The sequence below is a fragment of the Camelina sativa genome, chromosome 9, assembly GCF_030686135.1.
Source record: "Camelina sativa cultivar CO46 ecotype springtype chromosome 9, ASM3068613v1".
NCBI lineage: Eukaryota > Viridiplantae > Streptophyta > Magnoliopsida > Brassicales > Brassicaceae > Camelina > Camelina sativa.
In genome coordinates, this window is record NC_141888.1 from 9,181,388 (window position 1) to 9,202,038 (window position 20,651).

Consider the following 20,651-nt stretch of genomic DNA (forward strand, 5'->3'; position numbering starts at 1 on the left):
CAACTTCAGCAGCAAAATGAACAGATTTCTTACCCACAAGGAGATTATGCACAGAATCCAGCTTAGCATTAACAGAAGCTAACTGATGTGAGTCATATCCTCCATGTAATCTCTTCCTTTCAGCATCTGCTCTCTTAGTACTATTGCTAGCAGCTAAGTTCTCAATCAACAATTCAGCATCTACTGGCAATCTTGTCTTGAAATTCCCATGACTTGCAGCATCTAAAGCCAACTGATACTCCCAGTCACACCCTCTGAAGAAGATACTTAGCAGTTGAACTCTTGAGAAACCATGGTGTGGACAGTCCCTTTGGTAAGCCTTGAATCTCACCCAAGCTGCTTTGAAAGCTTCATCTAGTCTCTGCTTGAAGGAAGACAGCTTGATTCTCAACTCATCTGACATTGCATCATCATAGAAGTGGTTGAGGAAGGCCACCTTGACATCACGCCAGCTTGTTAATGATCCAGCAGGCAGCTGTTTCAACCATTGAAATGCCTCTCCTGCAAGTGAGTAAGGGAAGAGTTTGCAGAAGATGTAGTCCTCAGTTACCCCATTAGCCTTGATGCTAGTCACCAGATCCTCAAAATGCTCAATGTGATCCAAGGGCTTCTCATTGGGCAAAGCAGAGAAAGGTCTCTGCCCAACTAGTTGAAAGTATGCAGGTTTCAACTCAAAATCATTCCTCTGAAAAGGGGGAGGAACAATAGCAGACCGGTTCTCATACACCAGATCAGCCCGATTGTAGTCAGCAATGGTCCTGATCAGATCCCGGTTGTTCTCCTGTCGTCGAACTGGGTTCTGTACGTGGTTGGCAGCTCCACACACGTCTGCAGGCTGGTGTCGATCGATGCCACCTGGTTGGTGTCGATCGACACCCAGATCTGGATTATCAACAACACCAGCTTGCTGGTTCACAACAGCCTGCTCGTTGACAACAGGTTCAGGGATCATGTTCCCTTCTGCATCAAGCTTTTGGCCCTGCTCATTGCGCAAGTGGCCCTTTTGATCCCTCAAAGCACCATCCTCATCTCGCATCAGAATGATAGTATTAACCATCTTTAGAGATTTGGCTGCCTTTCTGTTCTCACGCTCAAGTTTTCCTAACTCTTGGTTTGACAAATTCACAGTAGGACCAGACATGTTGCTCCTTGTGTGAGGTCTAGGAGGCATGCACCTGAAACACCAAAGAGAAGAAAAAAAAAAACAAAAACGTGTAAGTAGAAAAAAATAAAAAGAAAAATTTAGACAAAATCAAAAACTCAAATCTAATGGTAGATCAGAGAGTCCCCGGCAACGGCGCCAAAATTTGATATGCTCAAATTAATCCCTAGAGCTACTCTCTCAAACAAGAGATCACTGCAGTACTTAGGGGTCGAATCCACAGAGACTCAAGATCAAACACAATAGATTGTAAAGTTTTGTAAATTACGCTAAACAAGTTAAATTGAATTAAAATAAAGCAATGCAAATATTTAAATAAAAGTGTTGTGAAATCAGAAAATCAAAAGAGCTAAGCCTAGGGAATTTCTCAGGAAATTATGAAATATTAAATCAGATAAATTAATTAAGGTTCAAGCAGTAAAGATCAGATCTAGAACTCTAAACTTTTGGTAAAATAATCAGTTCTCACTGCAATTATAATCTAAATTTAGAACCAGAAAATCCAAATCTCTTTGTAAAATTCCAAGTAATAAATCAGCTTTAAGAACAAGTTTAGATAAGTTCACAGAATTATTAATTCAAATCTCTTTGTAATAAACAATTCTGCTCATCAATGGTTTAATCAGGAAAACAATTATATTCTCATATCAATTTATTTCCCTAAGATAACAATTCTAGGTGATCAATCAAGAATTATTGTGAAGAACAACCAAGGATGAAGATCATAAAAGATTAAGAACCCTAAAAATCTCAGATCTAATAAATCATAAAAACCCTATTAAAAACCCTAAACCTAACAAGCAAATTACTCAGACATGTTTAATGAAGAACAAATCATAATTCTGAATAACATGCAATAGATATTAAAAAGTAGAAGAGGGAGTTCAAGAATTCTTCTCTACAAAGCAGATCTCTCTCTCCCAAAAGCTCTCAATATCCTTCTCTCAAAAACTGCTAGAAAATAACTTAAGGGTTTCTAAAACCCAAAAACCATATATATACATCCTAAAATACGTCCATGGGCTTATGTTGCAATTATAGAAGACTTTGGGCAAATTTGTAAAACTTCCAAATTTGTTGTTCTCTCGTCGGGTAAACACGAGTGTCGATCGATGCTCCTTAAGTGGTGTCGATCGATGCTTGGTCTCTGATCCGACTCCAACTTGATTTCCTTCGGTAAAGTGCTCCAAAATGATCCAGATTGTTCCATATTGCCCCATCCGTGCCAAATTCCTAAATAACCTATTAAGACTCTAAAATAACCTAGAAACAAATCAAAAGACTCAAAAAGCACACTTATATCATGGTTAAAAACCGTAAAAACCATGATATATCAGTTGTGTCTATTCAAATGTTCACATCTTTAGAAATCTATATATAAATAACTTCTCATTATTGTATTCAAATTTTCTTTATATTTTTATTAGTTAAAAGAGAATTTGTTAGAAATGATGTCTCATCACTGTGAGAAATTTATTGCAGTTTGATATATTTTGTTAATCGTTGTAAATTATATTCAGTCTCTAGGTATACAACCATCTATCCATTGAAGGTTATCATTCTATTGGTATGAATCCAAACCGAAATTTTTGTTTTTAGCTATTAAAAAATATGGTTCAAGTTGGTTTTTTCAGAAAATGAGAGCATATTGGCTCGTATATGTTTTTTTTTGTCACAAGTATATATATATATATATATATATTTGTCTACTCCATGCTTTTTGATTAGAAAACTGATTGTATTATAGAAAACAATATGGATTTCTATATTTCTATTTTTTTTAAAAAATATCTGATTATGAAATATCAAGGTAAAATCAAAAATAAAATATCACAGTTTGTTCTATTATATTTTCTACAGTTGGGAATATTCAGTTTATTGGGAGATGGAAAACTGGTGATGAACAGAAAGATTGACGGTTGAGATGATTGTCCAACAAACTATCTTGACGACAAAGACTTATCTACAACTTTATATAGATTAAGGAAATTTGTATATTTAGTTCTAGTCATAATACACTCAAATTGAAATCTTAACAACAAAAGATACTGAATATGAAATATTATAAAATTTTGAAAAGGTTTTGGATTCTGACTGCCCAAAAAAAAAAGAGGAGCATGTGAGAGCAATGAACCCAGCCGTCCTTGGCCGACCATCTTCCTTAGACGCGCACATTGTGATGCCACATCATACATCTAAATATTATTGTTATAAGTTCTAACTATTATTGTTCCCCTCTCATATTTATTATATTATATATTTATGTGTGACTCGGGATAATTAACCAGCATCTTACGCGGAGAAAAATTAGTAATAAGTTCATTCAATATTGGATTAACCATGTATATATAATCTATTATAATTGGCATAATGTTTAATGACTATAGGTTGTTTTTCATCTATAAACGATAGTTGTTTGTATTACATATACATTTACAATACTGCCTTTATGAATATAGATGTATTCTTTTTTATATGAATATATAACTGAGTTTTGATTCAAATAAATAAAATATGTGATAATTTTCTGTTTAGTTGTATTCAAATTTGAGAGGATTGGTAATTTTCTTACTGATTGACTGAATAGTAATATTTATATTTATTTTTTATGAAGTAAATATTGATTTTGGAAATAGAAATATGTTTGAGTTATGCTAAAAAGGATTAAAATAATTAATAGAAATGAATTTAAACAAATCATTATGTCAATTTATGAATGGTCCTCAATTAATATTTTTAATATTTGTAATTTGTTATATGATTATTTAAAAAATTATAGTATCTTATACAATGAATTCATAATTTTATCATTTAAAACAAAAACAAAAAAAATTTAAAAAATATAATCATTTACATATCATATTTGACAACAAGAAAATAAGTTATAATGGTTCATAAAATATACAAATATATGACTATAAGAGTAAGAAGAGAAGACATGACTGTAGATTGCATTTATTCATTTTTCATAAATTAAAAAATATTTTACAAAAATTACGACGAAAAGATATATATAAAATGTTACATTGAAAAGACGCAAACGAAAGGTTAAGACGAATAAAAGCGAATGAAATAACATAACTGCAATGATATCTCATGGCAGTTAATCATAAAAATTTGTTTAATTTGATGTGTGTAGCATTGATAATTATTTATTTAATCATATGTAAATGTAAGATTATTTTTAAAAAAATATTTTTCAATAAAGATATAAAGAATTTTTCAAAAATTTGTATGTTTTTGAAATTTTTATTAAATAGTTTAGGAATACCAATAGTTTAATAAATAAATTTAATTAAAGAATTTTTGTAATAAATATTTTACTAAAATGAGTTCCCCGCGGTATCGTGGGGCTCCATACCTAGTTAACTAAATAAAACAAATGTTACCCTTCTCAAAACAAAGTTTAAGCTATCAACTGTTCTTTTTCTACCTCATCTCGTTCGAATATATCTGCAATAACTTGGCACACTTACGTAGCTTTCCAACTTACATTGAAAATTTCTGGCTTAGTTATATTTGGAAAGCAGTGGATAAGGTATTGGTATCCGAAGGAAAGTACACAATTGTACTTGTACAGTATATGTTTTAACTTGATTTGTGATCATTAACGTTTTGAATCACATCGTTTTGGCTAAAAACATCTCCATGACATGAAAATATCTCACTGGGATAAACAATTAATATTTAATAATCTACTTACGTATGGGACGACGGCTTCTAGCTATTGAATGACCAAAACTCTAGTTGTTCACATTTTTACTTTAACCTTAAATATGTTTGATAATCTAATCGGTCCACAACCAAAATGCATTTAAACGAGGGTGTGTTTGCAAAACAATACATTTAAATGATTACCAAATCCAATTCTGAATATATTTTCTTTTCGAGAAGCAACGTATATTCACACACACGTACATATAAAAAGAGACCACAGTAACTTAAATCAGAATTCAGAAAATTGCCTATATAACACCAGAAATCTCAAAGCTTCTTTCTCAGGTAGTGACATACTTGCCTATGCTGAAAGTTTTACAGAATCCCAAGAAGCTATGATATCTCTCAACTTCTTTATAACGTCTTCTTCACGAGCATACCAGTTGGGTATAATCTTTGAGGCGCAAGGGAAGATATCCTTTACAGAGTTCTTGATTGTATTCTCCACTACTTCTGAAACGATCGCAATTTCTGCAAATTTAAAACCAAACAATTATAAGCATAATGAGTCAGATAAGCTTTTAACTACAGTATAGAGTTAAGGAAAGGAGAATTCATGATTAGGTTACCTCGAATAGGTCTCTTGTTGGTCTGAGATATATGAGAGATGATGAAGATAACAGCAGCAAGAATAGACTTAGGGTTTCTTCGGATAACAAAATTCGCAGATTTCTCCACGGCTTCTCGAATCGCCTTTATCTCTCTTTGACCTATATCAAGCTTGGAACAGAAGCGACGAACAACTTCTCCCGTGTTTATTATACTCGCATTGGCACCAGACACAGAGGCTTGTTCTGACTCAAGAAGATGCTTTATCACCATGCTCTGTTTGCGTATATCCTTCAAGCTAACACCAATGGCAACCATTGATATCTCTTTCAACGTCCTCGACAGATTCAGTTCACGACAAGCCGTCGAAACAGAGGCAGCACAGAGAGCGTTCAACTTCTTCCCTCTGCGTAGTTTCGTGTTAGCGTGACCATCGAATCTTGAGATAATCTCGCATGCCCTAGACTTGATTTTGATATCTAGGTCTAGTGCCTCCGTGATTCTCTGGGTTTCGCTAAAGGCTTTCCTGATTAGGTCTTCCTCATGATTCTTGACTTGGTTCTGTGCTCGGTACAGAGTCGAGATGTCATCTTTGGAGACAAAGGAGGAAGCGTTTTCTTTAGGTTTCCCGATTACGGTGGCGAGATCGCCGGATTTGAGAAGAGGGTTGGTTGGAGCACCAACACGATTTGGGTCTCGATCACTGCCATTGTCGTCGGAGGCAAAAGTTCTCCATTCCTCAAAGAAGTCGATGATGTGAGCTTCAAGGACGAGGCCACACTCTGAACAGATCGTGTCGCCACTACTGTGGTCGATCACCATTATGGTCGCTCTCTTGCAGTCCAAACAAGTCTCTTCCTCCATTAAAATATTTTTAGGGTTTCTTTCCTCTTCGTGAATTTTTTTCAAGGTTGATTCAATGATTTGTTACCAAAAAACAGACTATTTATTAACGGATGGAGTAAACTAATTTCTTTTTCTAATAGGATTTTGATGCTTTTACTTTTTACAGTGTTACTATTTTACATAGTAAAAAGGAAATTTTCCCTTTTTTAATCATAAAGACAAATTATTTACTAATAGTAAAAAAGGAAAATTATTTCTTTTTCTCCAATTGTTGAAGTAGCTATTGTCCAAAAAAAAAAACAAATGTTTTGTAACTACAATACAATAATATTTACATATGTATACGGATTACACAAAAAAAAAGTTTATATCACATCAGTATAATCTACAGAAGATATAGTACATAGTGACAGAGATTTATACAGTGAAAACTATATAGTAAAAGCTTATCTTACTGATGCACTTAAGAATCTCTGATGGATATGCAATCAAAACTACATTTTCTTCCTTAAAAAAATATGATGATCATAGAGGAAGACAATTTAATGGCTCGGGTAGGTGCACTGGCATTTGTTTTTCAAGAACATATCTCTGCGGGATAGGTCTTGTAATGGTCTTTGCGTGGTTATGAAACTTGCCGAGATGGTTTATCATAGAGAATCTTTCAAGGTCTTGGATCTCTAAGATGATGTCTAATATTGATGTGGTCCTCTCCAAGCTGTATGGACAATTTGAAAAATAAAAATGTAACTCAAGAATTATTATCTTGTTCTCAAAGACAATTAAAGACTGATCCATCCATACCTTTGGAAGTCACTTTCAAGCTTTTGTATTTTCTCTATGAAAGCTTTGACAAGTGAAGAATATCGTCGATCTTTATCACTAGCTGTCTTCGAAGTTTGATGACTAGACCAAAAAACTCTTTTAGGGGAAGTGAGCAAAAACATAAGAAACTGAGATCAATCTAAAACTATAATGGAACTCACTTTGTGCTCTTCTTAAAATCTGAGTGGCATTTGAGAGAACATGAATCAGCGAGTGTGATTTTTGACACAAAGTAAATAAAGTACGTTCTCGTAGTTGAAAGCTGCCGCGTTGTTTCCCGAGAAAACAAACGCTGGTGCGGGTTGGAGAAGCTGTTGCATGAGATGTGTGGATAAAAAAATCCTTCTCTTTGAAGGAGAGATCACCTCATTCGGATCACACTTTTCATCAATCAAAATACGGTACCAACAGCAAAACAATAAGTCTCTTTATTTGAAGATGGATATGGTAATTAGTAAACAAAAAGTGATAGATATAAATATGTTACCTTCTCACATAGAGTATTTGTCACAAGGCCCCATTCTTGTTCTAAGATACTATAGAGGCCAAATGTTTAAACAATCAAATATGGAGAATCTAGAATGTGGTATTAGATTTTTTACAAAAAAATGTTCCAAGGAAATGACCTGATGTTGTGACATAATTCAGAACCTTCCCGATAGACATTGTGCCATGATGATTGTAAAAAGGTTGAAACTGTACGCTTCTTCGGTCTCGATACAGCCATGTTTTGGTTCAGAGTATTTGACTTGGTCATTCCATTGTTAGCCTTCCAAGCGTAATTGTATATCCCCTGCATTTCTGGATCATTGTCCGCCTTTGAACACCCTGAATTTAACGAAATATGTCCAACAATTTGCAGAATTTTGGAGGATCTTGTTAGAAACGTTTGTAATCTAAAGGCCTTGTGTCTTCATCTAAAGCAAACTTGATAAGAGTTGCAGTTCTGTACATGTGCCAAAACGTTATCATTTAAAAGCAATCTTTGCCTCTTGATATATCATGGTTTTTGTGGTTTTTAACCATGATATAAAGAGTCTTTTAGGAGTCTTTTGATTTGTTTTCTAGGATGTTTTTGAGTCTTTACAGATTTTCTAGGATTTTGGCATGAAAGGAGCAAAGTGGAGCAAATCTGGATCAGTTTGGAGCAATAATCCGCAAGAAATCAACTTGGAATCGATCAGAGGACATGGTGTCGATCGACACTGCCTTAGCATCGATCGACACCCACTCCAAACCGACGAGAGAGCCAAATTTGGAAGTTTTACAAAGTTGCCCGAAGTTTTCCATATTTGCAAGACTAGTCCCTGACGTGTTTTAGGACATATATATATATATATATATATATATATATATATAGTTTTTAGGTTTTCCAAACCCTTAAGTTTTAATCTATCAAGTTTTATTTTTCTGCAACCCTGTGAGATTTTGAGAGCTTTGGAGAGAGAGATCTGCTTTGTAGAGAAGAATTTCTTGAACTCCCTTTTACTCTTTTAATTTCAATTGCTTATTATTCAGAAAGATGTTTTGTTCTTCATTGATTATGTCTGAGTAGTTTGCTTGTTAGGTTTACGGTTTTTTACAGAGATTTTATGAATAATTAGATCTGTTTATTTAGGATTCTTTATCTTGCTAGATCTTCATCTTAGGTTGTTCTTCATATTAATCCTTGATTGACCATCTAGAATTAATACCTTAGGAAAATAAATTGATATGAGAATATAATTGATTTTCCTGATAAAACCTTTTGATGACCAAAATTATTTCCTGCAAAGAGATTTGATTTAATAATTTTGTGAACAATCTAAACATGATTTTATTGCTGATTTTTAACCTAGAATTTTACAAAGAGATTTGGATTTTCTGGTTTTAAATTTAGATATTATTTGCAGTGAGAACTGATTTAATTTACAAAAGTGTTTAGAATTCTAGATCTGTTCTTAATTGTTTGAATCCTAATTTATTGATTGATTTATAATTCATAATTTCCTGAGAAATTTCCTAAGCCTAGCTTTTTGATCCATTGAATTTACAACAGTTTTTATTTAATATTTTGCATTGTTTATTTTAATTCAATTTAATCTGTTTAGCATAATTATAAAACTCTATAATTTATTGTGTAGTCTTGAGTACTTGTGGAATTCGACCCCTAAGTACTGCATCGACCTCTTAATTTGAGAGAGTAGCTCTAGGGTAAATTTGAGCATATCAAATTCTGTACATGTGCTAAAATGTTATCATTTAAAAGCAATCTTTGCCTCTCCCATATTTTCTCTCTATGTAAGATCACTAATTTAAACTCTTTAACAATTAAAATTTTGTCAATGCTTTTGCATCTCAAGACACCAAATCTTAAACCTTCCAAGCTACAAAAGATTCCAGAACCCATATATAATGTCATGACCATGTGCTTGAATAATCAACTTATAAATCCAACTTCCGATGGTTCCTTGTGATTTACGCGATATAAGTTAAAACCAGATACAAACAAAAAAAACATTAGTAGAAGAGAATGCTTTGTTACTCAAATAGTGAATGCATGGAAAAAATTTGAAGACCAAATTTTGTTTGTTTTGTTATGAACATGGATTTGAGTATACAACTTGATTCTGATTAACAAACAATAGTAAGTGTACATAAAGTCAGTGACATTTACCTAAGAAGAGCATGAGCAAGACGCTGGATTCTTCTGACTAAACTATGATTCACATCTGGTTTAAAACTTTTAGCTCTCTCAATCTAAAAAATTCACTTCGTTTACAGTGAAACAGCATCACACACTTCTCGAGCTGGTTCACATCCCATTGGGTCGATGAAACCAAAGAAACGAACAGCTTTACTTCTATAGGCTTCTCTTATGGGTTGCGGAAAAAAAAAGGCTTCTCTTATGGGCCTACTTTTGCTCATATATTGGGTCTCAGTGAATAATCAAGTTTGCCTCAAAAACGAGAGATAGGAGCGTGACAAGCATGCGAGAAAAAACTAAGGAGAGAAAGATAGAGGTTTTAGAGAGCTTATTTTTCTTCCTTTCATCTTGGTTGTAATCTCTCTTAGGAGTTTTCTTCTTCTAGCTGGTCTCTTGTATGTGCTCGCTTGATATAAACTTTGTGAACTGGTTTTAGCTCACCAAGATACACCTTGGCCACATTGACCTAGGGGATATACAATTATGTATTTCATTTCTTCATATACCTTGGCCACATAAATTTAATCAAGTAGTGAAGTGACCTTTGTGCAGTGGTAAAAGGTAAGTCCATTTGTAGAAGGCACCATCACACCCGTCATCGAGTCCCGGCTCCTACGAATGTAGGAATTTGGCTAATGGGCCGGCCAGCTGTGACCCAATGGTTGACAAAAAAAAAAAATTTAATCAAGTATTTCATTTCTTTCTCAAACAACCAAAAAAACTTTCACGACAATTTCAAATTAGAAACATAACGGAAAATACACGAAGCAAGTGAGTTTTGGTTTCCAATTTAATCAAGAAAAGGAAAAACTACTAAACAAGTAAAAAAAATTGCAAAAAAAAGAATAAGTTAATATTAACCTAGGAAAGTTTTGGGTTTAAATGAAAAATGAAAAGAAATTAATGCAAAGAAAAAGGTTAATGAAAAGAAAAAACTTATAACAAAAAAATTCTAAATTCTAAATACTAAAGCATTTTTTCTATGTATAAATAATTTACCTATCTACAATTTAGAATGTAACACAAAAATATCAAACGTTATATTCTAAAAAAAAAAAAGTTTGTTGAAATAGAGTTACCATACAAGTTTTAACTTCTTCACCTTCAATAAATACTTCATACTTGGTTTTTGACGAACTTGAAATATCAGGATTGAACGACAACAAAGAGAGAATGAGAGATGATACAAAGAACAATAAACAGTCATCTAACAACAAAGGATCTATAGTATCTACGGTTATTAATCAACAAGCTAATAAACCAAAAAGTTTTTGAAAAAATTATAATATGGTAAAATATAACTAGATTTCAAATCGACATGCTACTCTAGAGGTTTACTAATTACTACTAGACTAGGTACTAACCTGCGGAAAACCGCGGGCTGAACTTTTTTTTTGATGAAAATTTATAATAATTTATTTTGTTATTATGTTATATATAATAGTTTGTGATTAAAAATTCGGTTTGCTTATATTAAAATTTTTGTATTTTATAAATATTTATTGAAAACCAGTCAATAAAATATTTGCATAATGAATAAAATTGTTTAAACTTTTGTCAATTAAACGCAATTTTTGGTATAGTTGTGAAATAAGTAAAAAGATATAACTAACATGTAAAAAGAGCAACTTAAAATATAGTTAGTGAATGTTCTGAAAAACTTCTCTGAAAACAACATTCATTGTTTTGTTTTTTTCTATGACTTCCTTTTTTTGTCTGTAATAAGCACCTTCAAGCTTTGAATATATTTAAATCTCAACTTAGTTTTATTTTCTTAAAGTACGGAGGCTAAAAGAAAAATATAACTTTTTAAAATATATAAGATACTATATCTATATCTTTTATTTTATTTTTGTTTATTAATTTTTAAAATCTAAGAAAACTGTTATATATTTAATTTGATTTAGATTTTGATAAAAATTTTAACCTGTGATGGAAAAGCTTTTTGATAAAATTTGTGATTATATAGATTTTATTCGAGTATATTTTTAAAATCTTAGCTGTTAATTTTTTCTTTTAAGGACGAATTAGTTTTGTTTCTAATAGATTTTTTTTTTACTTTTCTACAATTTATTTTATTTTATGTGTCCCCAATTTTCGTTTTTAATTAATTATATTTATTTAATTAATTAATTAATCTTAATTAAGATTTTTTAACGGCAATTGAATGTAATTTCTTACATATTTTAAGGTTAGTTTCATATTTGTACTTCTCAATTAATATAGTAGGATTATAATTATGAATGACATGATGTAATGGATGAAGCTAAAACAATTGGTTACAACTTATTAACTCTGAAAAATATTTTTCTTAATGCTAATAGAAATTGATTTATCCTTTTAAATTATAACAAAATTATTCGAGATCACTTGATGAAGATTTGGTTTATAAACAGTTAAAACTTTTGACTTTCAAATGCTACATATGACAGAATATGAGCTCCAAACAATACTTCCTATGTTTCACAAAAAATATCATTTTGACATATTTCACACAAATTAAGAAAATATTAAAATATATATATATATATATATATATATATTCTTATTTAATAAGTGATTAATAGGTAAATTTAGTTATAGATTTAAGATAAAATTAAGAAATCTAATGTATTCCTTTGATATACATATCTCGACAAATTTTTAATTATTATAAGGAATATTGCTTGGCATCCATTGTATTTTGAAACTTCATTTTCGTGAGTCGAGAAAACCTATTGCTGTTGCAGCTTAGTGGTTTTTTGGTAAACATGTGATGCATTTACATGTGTAATGGTTGTAACGATTACAATTGGTAACTAATGCAATCCATCGCAAGGTCATTCAAGTGATGTCTGATTTCATATTAACCAGTTCATTACTCCCTTGGACGTCAATATGACAATAAAAAATGGTCATTGTCTTGATACACAAAAGTGGCACCGTCGTGGGTGGTTGAATTGAAAACCACACGTAGATCAACAAATTTGATTCCATTCTAATTAATGTTTTGTTCCACTTTGGTAACTTTCTCTCATGCATAATGAGAAGCCTAAGGAATTTATAACCATCGGTCCACTTGGTTAAAAACACTTTTCATGGATTTTTATTAAATACTTTTATGTATTGTCATAGATTTGTATTAAATTTATTTTTTATTTATAACATATCATCTTTATTGTTTTAAAGAAAATTACCTAGATATCATATCTTCTGTTTGTATAATTTTATTTTCAGCATGTGTATTATTGATAATCAATTGTTTCATTGACACATTAGTTTTCTATTCTTGTTCTTTAGCCATCATATAATGTCTCTTTGTCTTATCATTACTTTAGTGTATTGTTATTTTCTATGATCATTCATATCCTAACATTTTCTTACCAAAATCTCATTTTATAATAGTTTCTAATATGTACATCTCTTGTGGCTAAAAAACTAAATCATTATTCAAAATTGATTTCCAGTCCGATCAAATATAACTCAATACTTGAACTAAGGTGAATATGATAGAATGAGCTGAAGATAATCATTTTTAGATTAACAAGAGTTTGCAAAGGAAAAAAAAATTAGGTTGAGATTTTTTGCTACCTTTTGTTTCTAGTTTTAATATGGATGTCAATATAATACGTGAACTAGTTGTTTTTGAGATAAAATAAAATTTTGTGACTGAAATAATAATTTAATAATGTTAATGGTGTCAAACATAAAGGTTGGTGCAAGTGCAATTAAATAATTTTAAAATATTTATAAAACAATTTTGTTGTGTCAATTAAACCTCAACTTAAAGAGTGGATATACCCCTGAACATACTTTATTCACCTTTTATTATCGTCATATGTTTGGGTACTATTTGATGTTGAAGCTGAAGATAAGATTTTGGAAAAATAACTGAAATAGTAATTTTTTTGTCATAATTAGGAGATTATAATGAAGAAGGTTAGTCGCTGCGACAGCGACTGTTCTTCATAAAATTTCTTTCAGATCTTCTTTATCTCTTCTTCATCTCCTCTATTTCTGTCGCAGCGATCAAAATTTTAAAAATTTGGAATCGCCAGTTAAACCAGCGACAAAACCCAAAACCTTTGCTTGAAACAGCGACAGTCGCTCATTTTATTTCATTTTACAGATCGGCAAAGCAAATCAAATTGCCATTGACAAAAAATTCAGATCTGTACTTTTCTTATTTTTTCTTCTATGTACGACACAACCCAACTTAAAAAAACAAAAAAATATCAAAACTCAGCATTTTATAAACAGTCGCTGTAAAGAGTCGCGCGACACTGAAACGAACAGGGCTGCAAGCATTCAGAAAATAAATTACGAACTAATTGATTGGATCACTCCTGCTATTTTAGCAATTAAACTTTTGTCGCAACTGGGATACCGACTCGTGTCTTGGTTATGCATATATTAATTTTAACAATAGTTCTCAAACAAAGATCACAACTGAAGTGTTATTTTTGTATTTAAGTTGAAAGAAAAACCAATAAGGATAATGTTCTTGTATGTTGACAAAAAAATAAAAAAAAAGATAATGTTCTTGTAGTGTGATCCTCTTGACAACAATCAAATTTTCAAAATTCTCTTTGTATTTTGAAAAAATTATATGTAGTAAAGTAGTTCATGATGCGTTTGAAGTTTTGAAAATATAACAATCTTTTCCAAATCTAGTCAAATTGTTCAGTAAATATATCATGTATTATTCGCAATGGCACAATCATCCACAATCAATATATACATGGTTTATCTATTCGTATCACTACAAAATGGGATGGATTTATTGTTTCCGTACGTTGACTGTTTATGTTAAAAATTTGGCAAAACTGCGGTAAAAGTTTTAAAAGAGTTTTTGGTAGAGTATAATAGCGTGGTATAGTTTGAGTATAATTTTTGGTATAGTATAAAGTTTTAATAGAGTTTTTGGTAGAGTATAATTTGACACTAGCGTGATGGTGATTAATGACATTTATTAATGAGAATTTGTTAAAAATACCAATTTTCAAAAATATCCATTTTTTTGGCCATTTTTATTTTTGCCCTCCTTTAATTTTAATGACCATTTTACCCTTAGATAAAATAATATTTTAATCAATAAAAGAAAAACAAAATTTTCCCACAAAAAAAAATTTACAAAGTTTTTATAAGGTTTCTACTTATAAAATCTTTATAAACATCTTGTAAACGCTTTTACAAGATTTTTAAAAGAGTTTTAAAAGGTTTTTAAAGGTTTTCAAAAGGTTTTTAAACACCTTTTCAACACTTTTACAAGGTTTTTAAAAGCGTTTACAAGATTTTTAAAAGGTTTTTAAACACCTTGTAAACGCTTTTACAAGGTTTTTATAAGGTTTTTAAAAAGTTTGCAAAAGGTTTTTAAAAGGCTTTTAAGCACCATGTAAACGCTTTTACATGGTTTTTAAAAGGATTTACAAGTTTTTTAAAGAGATTTTTACACCCACACCTACTTTCTCTAAAACTATTCACCACTACACCCACTTTTTGCTACACATATACTTTTCTCAAGTTTTATTACATTTTAACCCTTCCCTTTAACTTACTCTCTCTTTACTTTCTCGATCCCAACCCTCCTTTATATATATATTTTTATATTTGATTAGTTTTTAACATCAAACAAATAAATCTTCTTCTTCTTTGTTCCTCTTTATCTTTCTCTCTCTACAACAATCATCACCTTCATCATTCCCTAGCTCCCAAACTCCAAATTCATCCGTTCTTTTTCTGAAATGGTCCCAACATGCTTCGTTTCCAACCACATCTTGAAGATTAAACGTGACAAAAAACAAAAAACAAAAACATTGTTTTATCATCGGAGCCAAACGGAGTCAAGAGCATTGAGCAAAGGCTTAGTGAGATCCTCCAAAGTCTGAATCTCTTCTACTCTGCTCACGTTCACACCAGAAGCCGTCAGATCAACAACCGTGACATGGTGGCCGGCACGTTCCAGCAACGGCTTCACCTTGTACCAGCACCAAGCGCCGTGGCAGCCTCCGTGAACAAGCACATACCTCTCCTTTCATCAACATCAAGACCAATTTGAAAACATAAATTACATTAGCAAGAGAAAACATAAAGATGTTCATAGTTACAAACTATCATTAGCGGTATCCACTGCTTATAATCCACATGGCTTTTGTAGATGGGTATCCATTGCTTATAATCCACATGGTCAGATCCATAGTCACCGTTCAACTATTGAAACTCTCGTTTGATTCTAATGTGTCAATGCTTGTTCCATGGTCCTCTTTGTTTGTAGAACAAGTCTATCATTCCAAAGGCTGAGATGTGGGGAAGATTTTTGTTTGAGAATTAGTGTCAAACAAGGAGGAGTTTGGATGCAAAAAGAAATCCATAAGATAGCTCTATTACTCATAAGATCTCAAGACACAAGACTAGGACAATAATGCAAAATTTGAATGAACATATGGACTTGGTGTTATGGATATACAGAATGAAATTACTCAGATTCTTAATCTTATAATCAAATTAACTATCCAAAAGTTTTTCACAAACGTTTTTGAAAGATAGCAAACTCTCAGAACCGATATTGACGAAGACGAAAAACTCTTGAACCACCACCAACAATATCTTTGTTCTTACAGATATTTTTTATGCTGAATTCAACTTCGACTTCGACAAGAATCAGAGCGAACAAGATTGCTAGATTCTTTTTTGGGTTCTATATGGATACCTGAATCAGATTAAGGTTTTCGAAAAAACACTTGTCCAAATCTAAAGAATTTTGGACAGATCTAAAAAGCTACATGATATATTTTCAAGAAAAAACACACTTTGATTTCGCCAGAGAAAGAGAGAGAAAACCAAGAGGGCGAGAGAGAAGAAAAATCTTCGGGACAAACTTTTGCTAGATTTTTTTTTTTTGGTCAATATTTGCTAGATTAAATCTAAACCATTAGATCTAAGTTTTTAAAATTGGACGGTTTATAATATTAGTGTCATCTTGTTGTAAGTTTAAGGGCAAAATTGTCAAAAATTGACATGAACAGTGTAAAAAAACTCCAAAAAGTATACCACTAGCAAGAAGTGTGTCAAAGTGAAAGAACTTTGTATAAAAGTAGGTGTATGTGCAAATCACTCTTTTTTAAAAACTGTTTAAACACCTTGTAAACACTTTTACAAGGTTTTTAAAAGGATTTACAATGTTTTTATAAGGTATAAATTTCAAATTTTTTGACGGAAATTTTTTTAGATTTTGGCGGGAAAAAAAATTTGACGGAATTTTTTTGATTTAGGCGGGAAAAAATAATTTTTAGTGGGATATTTTTTTTATTTTTTGGCAGGAAATTTTTTGATTTTGGTGACTGTACATTCTTGTTGTCATTCAAGAAAAAAGTAATTTGGTCATTTTGTACATAAAAAGAGGTAATTTTGAAAATGGTCAACATGAAAAAGTATTTTTAAAAAGGCCATGAAAAATGTGGTATTTCTGAGAATGCTCCTTTATTAATTAAAAAAAGACGAGACCACAAGTATAACTATTAGAAAAAAATAATGAGACTATAGTCGACAAAATATATGTATCTGTTAGGGTGTGTCGTAAAGAAGAAATAGTAGAGTTTTGGATCTGAAATCAAAATTTAAACTAGGAAAAATTAAAGAAGATAAAAAAAGCGATTAAATTAGATGTGAAAAACATCTCATGTTTAAGATTTGATCTTAGCATGAATCTTTATAATCTTGAAAAAAAAAAATTGAAAGATAATAGAGTTCAGCGTGAATCTTTATAACTGTGTTCTATAATTTTTGTAAGATTGAGATTTGATTTTGATTATATTTGATTTTAGCTACATTTTTTACTATGTTTAAGTATCTTTTTATTTATTTATTTATTTTTTTCATTTTAACTCACTATTACCTTGCAATTGTTTTCTAATTCTTTAAGGTAGTATGAATCACCAACATCTCGTATTTAATGATCTTGGTGTGGTATATGTTATTTTAATACTCCTATTTATATGATGGTATTTAATGCGATTTGGATTACGATATGTACTGCGATTATGATATGATTCAAATTTGAATTTTATACAAAATACCATCATATAAATACCATCAAAATACCTATTATACTAGTTTGATACATGTATGATATGACTATGTCAAATTTATGGTGTATACAAAATATAAGCTTGTGAAAAATGTTGAAACATATTATTAATTCATGTAGATCTATTTCTTTTGGACAAAGTCTAATTCATGTAGATTAAATCTATCTTTTCTATTAAATTTCTTCGTAACTTGTGCATCACGGAATGCTTAATAATTTATGATATTATGTGTTGAACTGTGTCGTAAATTGATTTAATTGCAATCAATCGATTAATATAGATGGAGGTTGGCGCTTTTGCGTGGATTACAAGGCACTCAACAAAGCCACCATTCATGATAGATACCCAATTCATATGACAAAAGAATTTTTGCATACGATTCAAGAAGCGATAGTGTTTTCCAAGCTGGATCTTAAGTCAAGATACTATCATATCTAAATGAGGAGTGATGACATAGAGAATTTCTCCTTTTAAACTCATTAGGGACATTACGAGTTCGTAATCATGTCCTTTGGGCTAATTAATGCTCCCACTACATTTCAATGCGTCATGAATGACTTGTTTAGACCATATATCTCTACATGTTTGTATTTGTATTCTTTGACGATTTATGGTGTACAATCCGGATGTAGCAACTCACATGGACCACTTGGGAGTGGTGCTTCAACTGATGCAGCAACACAAGTTCTATGTCAACTTCAAGAAATGTTCTTTTGACAAAATGGAGGTGTCTTATCTAGGTCACAAGATATCTGCAGAAGGAGAGGCTGAAGATTCAGACAAGATAGAGACAATGTTGTCCTCCAATAACTAAATTTTGTCATCGAATTGAGAGGGTTTATGGGTTTGACATATTGCTACCGCAGGTATATAAAATTTTAAAGACAGATAGAACGGACACTGACTAATTTGTTGAAGAAGAATGGATTCATATGGTCTGATGAGGGAAGCTGTGCTTTTCAAGCCCTTAAATATCATTTTATCCTCTCTATCTTTCCTCTATGCCATTAACGACATAATACTTGTCTCCCTCCTTCTTTCTTGTGTCGATTCCCTACTTGATAAGTTCATAAACTTATTGGTAGGAACTAATAATGACAAAAGATTAATCTCTAGTGATTTACCTTAGCTTACTTTTCCCTCGGTTAGATGAGATGGCTGCCAACATCGATTTGTATTTGATCTGATAATTTTCTTTTGATGATTTAAAATCTTAAGAGAGACTTCGCTTGGATTTGTGTGTTTGTAAGAATTTGAATAAGGAGGAGCTTAAATAAATTTTAATTTAACTAGGGGATACCCCTGCTACAGCACAAATGTATATTTTTTGTTAGTAATTTGTTTTTTTTTTTTAATTTTAAAAGTTTGCAAGAATTATTGTTAGTATAAATTCGAATATGCTATTATATTCACTTAGAAGATTATTAGTTTCCAAAATTTAGGACCTATCAATATTTGCTAAATCAATATACGGTTTTTATGGATTATTTTTGTTAAGTTTGTTCTAGTAGTTAATGATGATTTGATTTAATTTTTATTGTTCTAGCAGATCAATCTCGGCAATTAAGGAAATATCCAAATTTTTGGTAATTAAAATTTATGGTTTTCATTTAAATACCTTAAAGGAAAATGAAATAAGATGTTTGCATATAACAAATAACTCTGTTTGGGATCTTAAATAACTAATCTTGAATAAAATAATAAACTGGAATCGAAAAAGATTAATCTGGAGTACAAACAGATCCGCGGGTTTTTTTTCCTTCTGTTGTCGGATATTTTAGGATCCGTGTCCCGACCCATAATTTTTAAGTGATCGATCGAGGGTATAATGGTCATTTGTCAAAAAAGAAACTATAGGTTAATTAGATTAAATTTTGTGATTCTCTAATCATTTTTAATGAAAAACCTACCAAAACCAAATCATAGTCCATTTTGAGTCTAGGGAGTACTTCTGCTTTAATAGTATAGATTAGAATTTTTTCTTAAAAAAATTAGATTGTCTATGTGGCACTCTCTTCACCAAATTCCATCCCCTATATAATAAAACGGAAGTACATAACATTGTTTTGTAGACTATATAATTTTAATAAGTTGGTTACAAATAGGTTATAGATTAAGTTTTATATTATTTGTATAGAAGGATTTATTGTTTCCAAAAATCTTAAAGAGAATATTCTAAAGAATCATTAGATATCATCTAACTTACCATATTAATTTCCTTTCTTAAATTATTCATCAAATAAAATCATTTGATATCTAACTTAACATATTAATTTGTTAATTATCATTATACTTCACCTCTCATTTATATATATAAGTCTATTTTGTAAAACAAATAAATTATCACAATATTTATTAAAATTAAAAAATAGTTTTATTTCTGGATATACCATAAGTTTAATTTTTTAAAACAAATATAAATGATTCAATCTATAAAATATTCAAGTTTAATTAATATTATTCTTTAAGAATAATATCTATTGAATTAAAAAATTTACTGAGTAATAGGTCAAAATTTGAATATTTAAATTCTATTTCATACTTTTTGTTGAATTTTATAATTTTATATAATATAATAACTTTAAATAATTTATTTTGAAATATTTCTAAAATATTGAAACTTGATATTAAAGTTAGAATCTATAAACAGTTAAACACTCTAAATTGGTTTGTTATAGCAATGTCAATAATGACCCTGATTGGTAACAACTATTATTTTTGACTGTAGAGACTTTGACTTTAAAATTTTAGCTGTAGAGACTTTGGCTGTAAATGCTTTGACTGTAAAAACTTTAAAAAC

General features: G+C 30.8%; 1 protein-coding gene and 2 pseudogenes across 2 annotated transcripts; 1 reads left to right on the forward strand and 2 right to left on the reverse strand.

Annotated features, from left to right (window-relative positions):
* The first annotated feature begins 287 nt into the window (after nucleotides 1–287).
* LOC147937946 (small nucleolar RNA R71) lies at nucleotides 288–388 on the forward strand (annotated as a pseudogene).
* Nucleotides 389–5,180: 4,792 nt separating this feature from the next.
* Nucleotides 5,181–6,304, reverse strand: LOC104715136 (plant-specific TFIIB-related protein 2-like). Its single transcript, XM_019229896.2, has 2 exons — nucleotides 5,449–6,304; nucleotides 5,181–5,350 (listed from the first exon to the last, which is right to left on the reverse strand). The coding sequence occupies exons 1-2, from the start codon at nucleotides 6,290–6,292 to the stop codon at nucleotides 5,181–5,183; spliced, it is 1,014 nt and encodes a 337-aa protein (XP_019085441.1). The 5' UTR covers nucleotides 6,293–6,304.
* Nucleotides 6,305–6,580: 276 nt separating this feature from the next.
* On the reverse strand, nucleotides 6,581–9,905 carry LOC104710790 (uncharacterized; annotated as a pseudogene). Its single transcript, XR_015567145.1, has 6 exons — nucleotides 9,756–9,905; nucleotides 7,726–7,927; nucleotides 7,587–7,635; nucleotides 7,261–7,479; nucleotides 7,079–7,180; nucleotides 6,581–6,992 (listed from the first exon to the last, which is right to left on the reverse strand). The product of XR_015567145.1 is annotated as an uncharacterized LOC104710790 (transcript).
* Nucleotides 9,906–20,651: the final 10,746 nt, after the last annotated feature.

Excerpts from the sequence above, each read along its gene's own strand:
- LOC104715136 (XM_019229896.2), bottom strand. The coding sequence starts at position 6,292 with ATGGAGGAAGAGACTTGTTTGGACTGCAAGAGAGCGACCATAATGGTG. Across the intron at positions 5,351-5,448 it reads CAACAAGAGACCTATTCGAG|AAATTGCGATCGTTTCAGAA; the intron begins GTAACCTAATCA and ends TTAAATTTGCAG.